The sequence below is a fragment of the Trachemys scripta genome, chromosome 1 (assembly GCF_013100865.1).
Source record: "Trachemys scripta elegans isolate TJP31775 chromosome 1, CAS_Tse_1.0, whole genome shotgun sequence".
Classification (NCBI taxonomy): Eukaryota; Metazoa; Chordata; order Testudines; family Emydidae; genus Trachemys; species Trachemys scripta.
In genome coordinates this window covers 237815204-237830005 of record NC_048298.1, presented here as the reverse complement: position 1 = coordinate 237830005, position 14802 = coordinate 237815204, and the positions used below count along the sequence as shown (strand labels likewise).

Genomic DNA, 14802 nt, shown 5'->3' with positions numbered 1-14802 from the left:
TCTATTTATTCCCTTTGAAGCATCTGGCATTGGCCACTGTTGAAAGATGGGATACTGAGCTAGGTGGACCATTGGTCTGATCTAGTATGGTCATTCTTGTGTTCTTATGGGTTTGCAGCTAAATCTCCTGTTAATGGTTTTGGCAACATGCAACATTTTCATTATTTGTTTCTTATATAGTTAACAAAGGTATGAATTTTGAGACATTGGAATTGCTCACTAGAACAAAATATGAAGGCTACATATGTTGTAATGGCCATGTTTTCATTTTCTTGAAGTACCACACTCTGTTGGAAATGTTTTGGAAAAATTAGTGCAAGTAATTCAAGCTGATTGAATTTCTCGCCTCCAGGTTTGAATATCTATTTAATTTTGACAATACTTTTGAAATTCATGATGATATAGAAGTACTAAAGCGAATGGGAATGGCTTGTGGGCTAGAATCTGGAAGCTGTTCAGCAGAGGACCTAAAAATTGCAAGGAGTTTGGTTCCTAAAGCTCTGGAACCATATGTGACAGGTTAGTTACTCAAAGTAAGATACTTCTGCTGTTTTTCTCTTTGAAATAGGACTTGAGGAAAAACTGGTTGAACTAGAATTCTGACTTGACCCATCTATAAAATGTTCAGTTGGCTAACTTTTCATTAGCCAACAGTGTAGATATTTAACTTATTCTTAAATGTGTATGTTTGTTATAGTAGGATGTAAGTGGTAAGAACAAGACTGATATTTTTTCCTTTTTCAAGTGGTTTTCCTTATGCGTACTACACTTCAGGATGCACATGCGCCCAGGTCTGAAGATTTTTCTTTAGCAGGGTCTGTCTGGTCATCGTGTGTGCCCTCACTCGAGAAGATAAAGGGAGCTGCCGGACTACTGCTGTCTTAATTCTTTCTTCCATTGATGGTTGTGGATGGAGCTTCACAGTTTGTGCCGACTTCTTCAGCTTCTCTTCGTAAATAGTTAAAAAAAAATTCTATAGTGTTACAGCAGAGTGACAGCTGTGCTATATAGTTTAAAGTCTATTTATTCTAGGGGTTCTAAAAGCCCTAGTTAATGAGATTGCCTTGAAATTTGTTATGCTTCGTAGAGGTAGGGGTACAGTCAGTGACTGAAATTTGGGGTCACCTGACCAATGGGTTCCAGAGATACAGCATTAAGGGGGGAAAAACAGCTTGTTAAAAATTGACATATTCTAAAAATAGACAGTGTTTTTTGCTCACAAATAGAGATTGATCTAGGGCTCAGATCATTGCACCAGGTACTCAGATGCTCAAAGGTTACCCCAACAGAATGCATGGCACCCACCACCCTTTTGGGGGAAATCAAATTAAAATGTTACTTGAAAAAGTTTGCTTCTCCAGTTAGGCATGCTAAGGTTCTCATACCTAATGGTTTATGCTAAACAAGTATAGAGAGAGAGGCTATCTGGAAAACTACCTCTACATAGAATCACAGAAATGTATGAGTGGAAGGGATCTCAATAGGTCATCTAGTCCAGTCCCCTGCACTGAGGCAAGACTAAGAATTATCTAGACCAGTGATGGGCAACCTGCGGCCCATCAGGATAATCCGCTGGTGGGCCGCCAGACTGTTTACATTTGCACGGTGCCTGCAGCTGCCAGTGGCTGCAATTCGCCGTTCCTGATGAATGAGAGCTGCGGGAAGTGGCGTGGGCCGCAGGTTGCCCATCACTGATCTAGACCATCCCTGACAAGTGTTTGTCTAACCTGTTCTTAAAAACCTCCAATTAGGGAGATTGTGGAATCTCCATAAATAATTTGTTCCAATGTTTAACTACCCTTACCGTTAAGACATTTTTTGTAATGTCTAACCTTGCTGCAATTTGAGCCCATTACCTCTCATCCTGTGCTCAGTGTATAAGGAGAACAATTTATTACCCTCATTTTCATAACAACCTGTTACCTACTTGAAGACTGTTATGTCACCGCTCAGTCTTCTCTTCTCCAGGCTAAACAAACCTTTTTTTTTTCTTCCCCTCAATCTTTCCTCATAGGTCTCATTTTCTAAACCTTTAATCATTTTTTTTTCTCTACTTTCAGCTTCCTCCAATTTGTCTACATCTTTCCCGAAGTGTGGTGCTCAGAACTGGACGCAATACTCCAGTTGAGGCCTTATCAGTGCTGAGTAGAGTAAAATAATTACTTCTTTTATCTTGCTTCCAAGACTCCTGTTAATAGAGCCCGGAATGTTTACTTTTTGGGAGCAGTATTATATTGCTGACTCCTTTAGTTTGTGATCCACAATAAACCCCAGATCCTTTTCTGCAGTACTCCTTCACAGGCAGTCATTTCCCATTTTGTATTTGTGCAGTTAATTATTCCTTCATAAGTGTAGTACCTTGCATTTGTCCTTACTGAATTTCATCCTATTTATTTCATACCATTTCTCCAATTTGTTGAGATCATTTTGAATTTTAATCCTGTCCTCCAACCCCTCCCAGCTTGGTATCATCGCCAAACTTATAAGTGTACTCTCTATGGTGGTATTCAAATCATTTATAAAGATCTTGAATTGAACAGACCCAGGACAGATCCCTGTGGGACAACATTCAATATGCCTTCCAGCTTGATTGAGAACTATGGATAACTACTCTGAGTACACTTTTCCATCCAGCTGTGCACCCATCTTATGGTAGGTTTGTCTAGGCTGTATTTTCCTAGTTTGCTTATGAGAAGGTCATGTGAGACTGTATCAGAAGCCTTACTAAAGTAGAGAGATGGCCCATCTACTGTTTCCCCCCCATCCACAAGGCTTGTTACCCTGTCAAAGAAGGATGTTAGATTGGTTTGACATTTGTTCTTGACAAATCCATATTTACTATTTCTTCTCATCTTATTATCTTGTAGGTGCTTACAAATTGATGGTTTGATTGTTTTCTTCATTATTTTTCTGGGTACCAAAGTTAAGCTGATTAGTCTGTGGTTCTATGGGTTATCCTTATTTACCTTTTATAGATAGGTATTATATTTGCCCCTTTTCAGTCCTCTGGAATCTCTTTTGTCCATCACCAGTTCTCAAAGATAATCACTAGCAGCTTAGAGATCTTTCTCCAGCCAGTTCCTTAAGTATTCTAGGATGTATTTCATCAGGCCCTGCTGACTTGAAGACATCTAACTTGTCTAAATAATTCTGTACTTGTTCTTTCTCTGTTTTAACCTCAGATCCTACCCGATTTACATTAATGTTCATTATGGTAGTCGTCCAATCACTGCTAACCTTTTTTTTGAAAACTGAAACAAAAAAGGCATTTTTTTTTTTTTCAGCCATTGCTGTGTTTTTCTGTGACTGTCTTTCCCTCCTCATAGGGTAATGGGCCTACCGTGTCCTTGGTATTCCTCTTGCTTCTAACGTATTTGTAAAATGTTTTCTTGGTACCCTTTGTCCCTAGCTAGTTTAATCTCATTCTGTGCCTTGGCCTTTCTAATTTTGTGCCTATATGCTTAGTTGTTGTTTTTTTTTATATTCATCCTTAATAATTTGACCTAATTTCCAGTTTTTGTATGACTCTCTTGAGTTTCAGGTCATTGAAGATCTCCTGGTTTAAGCCAAAGTTGTCTCTCACTATACTTTATCTTTCCTACATGCTGGAATAGTTTGCTCTTGTTCCCTTAATGTCTCTGTAAAAAAAAAAAAAAAAACCTAATTCTCCTGAACTGTGTTTTTCCCATTAGACTTTCTTCCAACAGGATCTTACCTACCAATTCTGAGTTTGCTAAAATCTGCTGTCTTTATTCTGCTGTTTTCCCTCGTATCATTTCTTAGAATCATGAACTCATCATTTCTTGGTCACTTTCACCGAAGCTGCCTTCCACCTTCAAATCTGCAATCAGTTACTCCCTGTTTGTCAGGATCAGATCTATGACAGCCTCTCCCTTGGTCGCTTTCTCCACCTTCTGTAATAAAAAGTTGTCTCCAGTGCATTCCAAGAACATGTTGGATAATCTGTGTCCTGTTGTGGTGTTTTCCCAACAGATGTTTGGGTAGTTGAAGTCCCCCATCATCATCAAGTCCTGTGCTTTGGATGATTTTGTTAGTTTAAAAAAGGGCTTATCCACCTCCTTCTTATTTATTTATTTTTTTCTTCTTTTCTTTCTGGTTAGGTGGTCTACAGTGGACTCCTACCAGGACATCACTCTTGTTTTTTACCCCTTTTATCCTTACTCAGAGACTTTCAACAGGTTTGCCTCCCACTTCTATCTTGACCTCAGTGCAAGTGTATACATTTTTGATATACAAAGCAACACCAACTCCTCTTTTTTCCCATGCTTGTCTTTACTGAACAAGCTGTACCCTTCTGTACCAATGTTCCAGTTATGTGAATTATCCCACCAAATCTCTGATGCTAATTATGCTGTAAGTGATTATTCACTTAATATTTCTAGTTCTTCCTGTTTATTTCCCCTCACATCATAGGATTTAGGTGGCTCCAAGGGTATGATGATGATATTGAATCTGAGCATCGCGTCAGGCACTGAGAGTTCAAATCCAACTCAGGGCAGACATTTGAAATTTAAAAAGCCCCAAACATACTGCTCCAATCTTTCTTTGTCAAGGGGGGAATTTTGTTTGGGGAAATGAAATCTGAGTACAGCAGAATATTTGAAGGCACTGAAGCTATTTTTTAAAAAGAAAATAAACTACAAATGCTTGCTGGGGGAGGGTGACTAACAGTGGAAAAGTATGTGGGAATAGGAGGAGAAGAGGGATTGGGGGATCAGGTGATGGGGGAGGGAAGTGGTAGGACATTGATATGGGGGGGTGAGTGAGGTGCCTGTTAGCCCCACAGTCCCTTCTAGGTGTGTACCACAATCTGGGAGCCCCCAGGCCATCTAGAGGTGTGTTATGACTCCCCCTCACCCTTTCCTGCCCCTTTACGTGAGCCAGGTTTTAGAAGGGGCTCACCTATTGGGCCGTGGGTCTGAGCCCTTCTTCCTCCCACTATCTGAGCTGAAATCTGAGGTTCCTGGTCCCTGGGAATGTCTCAGTCCTGTTCTCTGCCCCACTGTGTGCGCCAGGCTCTGGGTGGGCCCTGCCATGTATTGTGACCTTCTCCCTCCCCGCTTGCCCCCCAGTGTGAGCCAGGTTCCAAGGAGGCATGCCTTTCTATTAGCTTCCAAGCCCCTCCCCTCTGGGTGGTGAGCTTACAATAGGCATGTTTGGAGCAGGCACCAAAAACGCACTGTTGAGATTGGTGTGAAGTGCTGAGAACAGGTATGCTTGACACATCAGAAACTCTCCAGCTCTGGGGAGCGGGGAAACACAACTCCCATGCCACATGAATGTGCCAGTTCACAGGTGTCAGGGTTGTGTCAGGCTGTGTTCTTTCATCTGAGAACATCTCATTAAGTTGAATAGGCTACTTAACATCTCCTTGAGCCCTTTAAGCTGATGATGAAGGTGTAGAGCTCCTCCCTTCCATTCTCCCTCTAATTTTATAATGGAGGGCAGCTCTGTTCTACCTAAGACTTTGTCTACACTGCCACTTTACAGCACTGCAACTTTCTCACTTAGGGGTGTGAAAAAACACCCCCTCCCCGAGTACTGCAAGTTTCAGCGCTGTAAAGTGGCAGTGTAGATAGTGCACCAGTGCTGAGAGTCACTCCCTTCGTGGGGGTGGGGTTTTTTTTTACAGCGCTGGGAGAGCTGTCTCCCAGCACTGGTGCCACAGCTACACAGCCATGTTAAAGTGCTGCCACGGCAGCGCTTTAACGTTGCTAGTGAAGACATACCCTAAGGTAGAGAAGTCCTTCCTGTTGAAAGAATGACTGTTTTTAGAGCACTAAAATATATGTGCAAGCATGGCATGTCTTAAATTGCTTATGCTTCATGGGCATAGGTGCTGACTTCCCTTCTTTCCTGTGGGTGCTCAACTCCCCCTGCCTCCGACCCCACCCCCATTCCAACCCCTTCCCCAAAGTCCCTGCCCCAACTCTGTCCCCTCCCTGCCTCTATTCCAATTCCTTCCCCAGATCCTGGCCCCGCCTCTTCCTTGCCTCTTCCCCTGAGCGTGCCACATTCCTGCTCCTCCCTCTCCCTCCCTCCCGGAGCGTGCTAATGCTGCCAAACAGCTGTTTGGCGGCAGCTGGGAGGTAGGCGGAGGAGCAAGGACGGAGTGCACTCAGGGGAGGAGGAGGCGGGGCGGGGGTGAGGGGAGCTCGGCTGCCGTTGCAGAGCACCCATCAGTTTTTTCCCCGTGGGAGCTCCAGTGCTCATGGGAGTTTAGGAGAGTAGGGTTAGTGATCCAAATGTGGGGTCATTTGAGCAAGGGGTTCCTGAGATATAGCCTCTCCCCTAACCCCTAGCATTCCATTAAGCTCACAGGTTCTAGCAACTTTGAAGTTTGAAATCCACTGTGGGCAGAGGTCTGGGCATGAACTGTTAAGGTTTTATTTTGGAGAAATGTAATCTGAGTGTACAGAAGAGTATTCAGAAGGCCATGAAACTGTTTTTGAAAAAATAAATTATACTTCTTCAAGGTGTGTCCCTGTGGGTGCTCCACTTTGAGTGTCTTGGAACCCTGCACTTGTAATCTGAGATTTGTAGTAGCAGTGTCCTGGTTGTCCGCACATGTGCAGCAGCCATCTCCAAGTGGCTACTTGGTGTGCGCAGCCAACCATCCCCCAGTTCCTTCTTTACTGCCTTTAGCTTGTCGGAGCAACAGCAGTGCCTCTCTAACTTCAGATAGCTTAATATTTTCTGTTTTTCCTAAATTTTACCTTTCCCTCATCCTGCTGCCCCGGCAGTTCCCCAGCTTGAAAAGCAAGAGAAAAATAATGGGCTTATCCTGTTTCACTCTCCAAAACAAGTACTCTCTGAGGCATGCCCGGCTCTCCTGGCTTTAAATTATGCCTGACCTGCAGACTTTCGATACCTATTTCTCATGGCCACGCACAGTGTGTCTCCTGCCTCGGTGAGACACACATTGCTCAAAAGTGTCCCCATTGCAAGAAATTAACTGCTCGGACAAGGAAGGCCAGGGATCTTCAGCTTAAACTCCTGATTATGGAGAAATCCCTCAAGCCAGCCTCCGACCCTGAGTTCAGGATGCCTCCTGGGCAGCAGTCGCCAGCGGCAGCGTCTGACAGGGTTCTACCTCTAAAACGGCTGCCAACCAGCCTGCTCCCAAAAAGGCTACTAAAGAGCGGTCTCACTCTTCCCCCCCCCCCCCCCCCCCCCCCCCCCCCCCCCCAAAAAAAAAAAAAAAAGATTTCCCGAAAAGAAAGCTATCTTCCAGTGGAAAATCTGCCACAGTACAGAGAGCCTCGGACCACGAGGCATCAGGAATGTCCAGTACCAAGATTTCCAGATGAGCTATGGACCCGGTGCGGCCAAGGTATGTGCCCTAAAGCAAAACGTCCCAGCTCGGAACCAATGGAGCCGAAGCAAACCTCGTCACCGAGTAGTGCTGTGGCTCCACCTGCTACACCTGCACAACACAGCAAATGATCGACACTGACAGCTCGTGCTCTAATTCCTAGTCAGAGCACGCTGCCGACACCAGGAACTCCTCTGTTCGGTACCGATGGTACCTCAGCGAGGCCGGGACCAAGCAAAATGACAACTCCTGGTGGCTCAGCACCTCCCCTCTCCAGTGATGAGGAAGAGGTTGAGGGAGGCATATACACCCCTTGCCACTCCTCCCTTAAACCTGGACCCTCTAATCACCAATCCCCTGTGGAACTGTGTGGCTGGCAGACTCAACACTGGCTACTGCCTCCTATTTCTTTTCCACCAAATTGGCCTTACTGGGACCCATGGGCTATTTATAGGGCCCAGAACCTCAGGCTTTCCAACCCACCAAGATCCAGAACAACACAGTCCCCTTCACCAATGGACCCAGCACTCTGAGGCACAGTATTAAGAGGCTGAAGAGCCTGAGGATGCACCTGAAGGTGATACACTGCCACCCACACATTTTGTCTTCATCTCTGGATGAAACAATAACGCCCCCACCACCCATGGTGGGAGATTATTTTCCAGGATCTCTTTAAAAGGGTAACCAAATCCCTGGATATTTCAGTATCAGAACAACCAGAGGCCCAACATAGTCACAGACATACTTCAGGCATCCTCAACAGCAAAAATAGAGCTGACTATTAATGCTGCCATAATGGACTCTGAGAAAACAATCTGTCAGACCCCACCAGCGCAATAGCCCCTCCCTCTTGCAGGACAAAAAATATTGTGTGCCAGCTAAAGGGGCTGAGTTTCTATTTACCCACCCCACACCAAATTCGCTTATGGTAGAGATGGTCAATCAAAGGGGAAAACAACGTCAGTCCAAAACCACCCCTTATAATAAGGTGAGGAAAAGACTGGACCTTTTCAGGCAGAAAGCCTATTCTTCCGCTATGCTACAATTCCACATAGCAAACTACTCGGCCCTGCTGGCCAAAAACACACGCAATCTCTTTTCTAAAATGTCAACCTTTGTTGACCATGTACAAGATGACAAGCAAACATTTCTGAAGGGTGTCTCATCGCCAGGACAGCTCTCCAGTCCTCCCTTGGCTCTGTAGACACAGCAGCACGATCCATCTCAATATCTGTAGTCATGCGCCGGGCATCCTGGCTCCACTTCTCTGGGTTCCCAAGGGAGGTTCAATCCACTGTCGAGGATCTGCCCTTTGAGGGCCAAAAATTGTTTGCAGAAAGCACCAACGTGTCCTTATACACTTTAAAAGACTCCTGAGCCACTTTGGAAAATTCTGGGCATCTATGTACCTGCAAATAAAAAGAAACAAGGCAGGTTTTACAACCAAAGATTCCGGCTGCCCCATACTCCTAGCCTCAAAGACACTACGACCAAGATGAAAGCAGAGACAGACGAGATGCCGGCAGAACCAAGATCAATCTTCCACGTCTCACCCATCCACCTCCAGACAATCATTTTGAAGGTGTGGTTGAGGGCATGAGACCTCTTTACTTTGGGAACTAGATCCGGTCTCCAAACCATTCGGAGACCACCTGTCATCCTATTACCCCGCCTGGAACAACATCACTACGGACAAATGGGTGCTGGAAATCATCCAGAAGGCTTACTCCATCCCCTTTATTTCTATTCCACCTATCCACCCCCCCCTTCCCCATCCCTCTTCAGAGACCCCTCTCATGAACACCTGTTACAGCAGGAAGTAAACCATCTTGTTCTATTAGGTGCCATTGAACCCATATCAGCTCAACACATATGGAGAGGGTTTTACTCCCATTACTTTTTTACTCAGAAAAAGATTGGCAGGTGGAGACCTATCCTGGACTTACGAAAGCTCAACAAATTTGTGAGAACAGAACGTTTCAAAATGGTGACTATCTACAATAATTCTGGCATCAGAGAAGGGAGATCGGCTCGCGGCCCTTGACCTTCAAGATGCTTATTTTCACATTCCTTAGGGTGAATCTCGGGAATCTTCTGGGTGCCAGGTGAATGGTAATCAGCATTTCCAATACAGAGTGCTAACCTTCAGCTTGTCAACTGCCCCAAGGGTCTTTTCCAAAGTTTCTAGCTGTCGTTGCAGTTCATCTCCGCAGACAGTGATTTTTTCCATACGTAGACAACTTTTCTACAAGCAACAGCGCAACAGGCAGCACTGAACGCCACTCACACCATGATAACCTGGTTCATGCACCTTGGGTTACAAATAAATAATCCGATATCCACAATGGTTCTTGCCCAACAATTAGAATTTATAGGAGCTCACCTCAGTTGTCTCGCAGCAATAGCGAGGTTCTCCCACACTGTTTCCTCACCTTAATCCATCTAATTGCAACAGTGGTGGACAGTCCACAAATATCCACCAGAACATGCTTACAGCTCTTGGAGCACGTGGCTGTAATGTTTGTTGTAAAATATGAGAGGCTTCACATGAGAGACCTACAAGCCTGGCTCCAAACTGTCTTGTATACCACACGGACATTCTCTCAACACACTGCTCATGATACCCCGCAGGGCAAAGGACTCGCTCACATGGTGGGCACAACCACAGAATATTTGTTCAGGTTTCCTCTTTCAACAGAAAGATCCAACCATAACGATCACGACAGATGCTTCCCTTGTGGGTTGGGAGGCACGCTTATGCGACAATACCATCCAGGGTCGCTGGTCCCCAGCAGAGTCCAATCTCGATATCAATATACTGGAGCTAAGGGCAGTCCGAAATGCATGTCAGCATTTTTCCTTCCCTTGATTCAGAACAAAACCATCAAGATTGTCACAGACAATATAGCATGCATGTTCTATATAAACTGCCAAGGGGGAGCTCAGTCATACCCCCTCTGTACAGAGTCAATACATCTCTGAAACTGGTGCATCACCAATAACAGACATTTTGGCGTCCTGTGTACCAAGGTGTCAGAACACAACAGCGGACCACCTAAGCAGAGATTTCTCTCCAACACACGAGTGGGAGATAGATACTGGAACCCTAACAACCATATGTTGTGGGGGTTCCCCACTATAGACCTGTTTGCAACAGCTCGGAATACCAAATGCCCACAATACTGCTCTTGAGCCGGGCTGGGACACCACTCCCTGGGAGATGCTCTCCTTGTAAAGTGGGAAGCCCCACTGTTGTATACATTCCCTCTGATCCCACTACTGGGTCGGGTCATTCACAAGATCAAACAGGACAAATCCAGGGTCACTTACGTTGCACCCACATGGCCCAGGCAAACATGATTCCCGTACCTGAGACAGATGGCAGTGGAACCACCCCGAATTCTTCCTGTAGTACCTCACCTGCTGACATAGGATGCTGGATGTGTCTGCCATCCTCACCTTGCAGTACTTCGTCTCAAGGCCTGCTACTCGGTGGCTAATGGGGGCCGAGAAGGACTGTTCCAAGGAAGTGAAAGACATACTATTGAACAGCCATAGACTGAGCACAAGAAAGACATATATACATAAGTGGAAACGATTCTGCACTTGGTGCCAGGACAAACAAATTGTTCCACAGTCGTCCCCATTACCCAGAATCCTTGATTATATATTAACACTTAAGAAATTGGGTCTATTTACCAGCTCACTCAGAAGGCATCTCTCTGCCATCACCTCCTTCCATGACAAGGTGGACAGAGTCACTATCTTCACTCATCCCTTGACCCCCATGTGGAATCTCAGCTTTGTGCTCTACAGTCTCATGGGCAAATTGTTTGAACCCCTTGCAACTTGTTCCTCGTTGCACTTGTTTGTGAAGATGGCCTTCCTCATTTCTATCACATCAGCAAGACGAGTGGGAGAAGTAGGTGTCCTAATGGCACACCCACCTTATACTACATTCTTTACAGACAAAGTGGTCGTAAGGCCGCACCCTAAGTTCCTACCTAAAGTTTCCTCCCCATTTCATTGAAATCAACCCATCTGCTTACCTATATTTTTCCTGAAGCCACATGCTGACAACAGGAAGGCCGCCTTTCACACACTAGACCTCTGCAGAGTACTAGCTTTCTACCTAGAAAGAACAAAAACATTCAGAAAATCCTCTCACCTCTTCGTGTCTACAACTGAACATTCGAAGGATCAAACAATCTTGAAACGGAGACTATCCAAAAGGATATCTGACTGTATCCATTTGTGTTACCAAAACAGCAATCTGTCAGATCCATTGCGAGTCCGCACACACTCCACCAGAGCGTTATCTGCATCTGTGGCCTTTCTCAATGTGTCCATGATGGACATTTGCAAAGCTGCTACCTGGGCGTCTGGCCACAGCTTTACTAAACACTATGCTTTAGAATAACAATCAGCTACAAGACGCTCAGTTTGAACTCATGGTGTTATCCACCGTAAATAAACTAACTCTGAAGCCCCTCCCTTCTACTGAGGGGCATTGCTCAACAGTCACCTAAAGTGGAGCACCCACACTCCTCGAAGAAGAAGAAAAGGTTACCTTGTGTAGTAACTGAGGTTCTTCGAGATGGTGGTTCCTGTGGGTGCTCCACTACCCTACACCTCTTTCCTCCCCTCTACTTCAGAGTTCCACATTGATGTTCTGGGGTAGAGAATTAACTGGGGGACAGTTGGCTGTACATGCCAAGTAGCCACTCAGAGTGGTGCGAGACCAACTGTGGCACTGCTACTACAAATCTTCAATTACAAGCACAGGGTGCCAAGACACCTAAAGTGGAGCACCCACAAGGACAACCATCTCAAAGAACCTCAGTTACTGCACAAGGTGAGTAACCTTATGTGAATGCTCACTGGGAGGATGAGGGCAGGGGTGATTGGGGTGCAAGATTAGTTGGTAATAGGGGATGAGGGGTTTTGGGTCTGCAGCGAAGGATGGGGGTATTATGGAGAGGGGAGTAAATAGAAAAGTGTGCTGGGGAGGGAAGAAGGGGCTTGGGGAACTAGGGTTAAGAGGGAAGGTAATAGGGATTAGGAAGAACTGGAGAGGTTGAAGAATGTGAGGGATATCTGAAGAATTTGGCAATTTAGGAGTGAGAAGGCCCTGTCAGCCCTAAATTTTCCCATTCCCATGTGTGTGCTGGGATCTGGTGGAGCCCTGTCCCTCTGCGGGGGTCTGAGTCCCTCTCCTGCTCATTGTGTGTTCTGGAATCTGGGGGGACCCTGTTCTTCTTGGAGTATCTAAAACCCTTTTTCCTGTCCTTTCATGTGAGCTGGCATCTGAGATGGAGGGAATGAAGGTAACACAAATGTAAACCTCTGAAATGTAGAAAATGAACAGTGAAGATGCATATTGCCCCTGTGTGGGCCGGGAGGCTGGCCAGTGTGTGTGTGTGTGGGGGGGGGGGGGGTCATTTGGAGGAGGGGCTGTCTGGGTGCCTTGGATCATGGCTGGGGAAGCCTGGCTGAAGCAGGGAACGAGGGGCCCAACTCAGTGTGTAGCTCAGGCTACATAACCAAGATTGTGTGCAACCTTCCAGGATTCTGCTGCCTGTAATATGTGTACCCAGCAGCATAGGGCAGGAGACAGCAAGGATCAGCATTTTACATGTGAATGGCTTCTGCATTGCCATCTAATGTCTTAATGGGAAGTGAAGGGGAGGGGGAGCTGGAAATGTTGACAGGAACGGTGGGCTAGGGGAAAGAGAGACACCACTTTTCTCTCACATGCTTAAGGTTACTGTAACAACCACATACTAAAATGATCACGGTTTTGGCACGTACACCACAGATAAGCTTTCTCTCACCAGCCCTTTTAGTAGCTACACATGTGCAAACATTTCAAAGTCTGACCATTATCCTTACTCTACTGGAGGGGTGGAGGAGCACTGAGGAATCACACAGTGGTTGAGTGGACAGTGGAAAGACCACTGACCTGAAACTGTTCCCAGCTCTGCCACTGTCCTGCTGAGTGACCTTGGGTAAGTCACTTCACCTCTCTATGCCTCAGTTTCCAATCTGTAATATGGGGATAGTGATAGAAAGTTCTTTTATCTATTGCTTAAAAGCACTATCTAAAAGCTAGGTCTTTTATTAACTATCCCCAGTAGCATATCAACTGCAAACCTAGGTGAGAACTACAACTGTCTAAGTGACCACTAACCCTACCAACAAACATTTCTCTCTTGTTCAAAAAGTTAGGAAATTACTTTGTCAATGCAGTACTTTGTTAATGCAGAGTTCAGCTAATACAAATACATCCCAATCTAGTACAAGATAAAATGGCCTGACAAAACAATGAATAAGAATGTTTTGTCCAACAGGAATAAGGGACAGTAACAAACAGATGTCATGAAATACATAAGGTGGTATGTTTTAATCTATAAATGATGGGCTACTTCACCTTAATTCTTTGTGTGGCTTGGAGGACAGCAGAAATTCTCACTGCTGACTGAACTGTTTCTTGCAATAGGGCACTCGTGTTAGCATACCTGTAATCACAGATCCAAGGGGGCTAGGACTGTGCCTTGATGACAGTAAACCTGGCCTTTGCCACTAAATCGTGCCTATGTTCTTTCATTATAAGTAACATGGAAGTTTGCTGAATAAGCAGGCTCCATTATCTGCTGCTAATAATAATCAAGGACAGATGCTCTGGACAGATTGAACAGTGTTACTAAGGCAATGATGTTCTGGTCTTCAGCGTTTAACAACACCGGGTGACACTATTGAAGCTGCTGAACCAGCTATCTGTGCAGAGGTGGACAGTGCACTAAAAAAACACACACACACAAGCCAACTGACAACTCCCATTCTGCCTTTTCACTGTAATGGACAGGTGCTTCTTGTCCTTGTCCTTTGCTCAAACATGGAGCTAACTACCCCAACAAAATACCACACTTGTAACATTTAATAACCATTTCATACCCATTTACAACCCCTTCACACTTGCACACAGAATATTACCTAAACCTATATTTTCCACTACCTACTATTAAATCGACAGATTGCTGTCTCACCCACCTCAACGCTGGCATCCATGGCAAGAAGACCCTGCTACTGACACAATCTACACAATTCTCTGGTGAAATGATATAGATTGGAAGCTCAAGGTACACTTGCAATTCTTTTGTTTGATAACATACATGGGAGACAGACCCAGATCTCCTATCATAATCACAGCTCTTCCAAGCTACTCCAACTTACTCCTTTACCATTTGATGCAGCTATAACCTAGTGCATGCAGCTGGAGTGCATGCACAGATGATTCCGAGTGACTATTGCCAGCTAAATACCTTTTGCAATTTAGTTAGGTAGGAGATAGTTTTAGGGGTACACTTCCATTTTGGACCCGCACCTTTCCTCATGGGCAAGAAGTGATCTCTGTACGAACCTCCCCCCCCCCCCCCCCCCCCCCCCCCCCCAAAAAAAAAAAAAAA

General features: G+C 45.3%; 1 protein-coding gene across 7 annotated transcripts in view; it reads left to right on the top strand.

Moving 5' to 3' along the window:
- The window catches only part of TFDP1 (transcription factor Dp-1), a 118170-nt gene that overhangs the window by 87938 nt on the left and 15430 nt on the right, over nucleotides 1-14802 (top strand). For all 7 annotated transcript variants that reach the window (XM_034758116.1, XM_034758113.1, XM_034758118.1 and 4 more), the window contains exon 10: nucleotides 353-519. In XM_034758116.1, the coding sequence (XP_034614007.1) occupies nucleotides 353-519 (167 nt within the window). The remainder of the gene's footprint in view (nucleotides 1-352; nucleotides 520-14802) is intronic.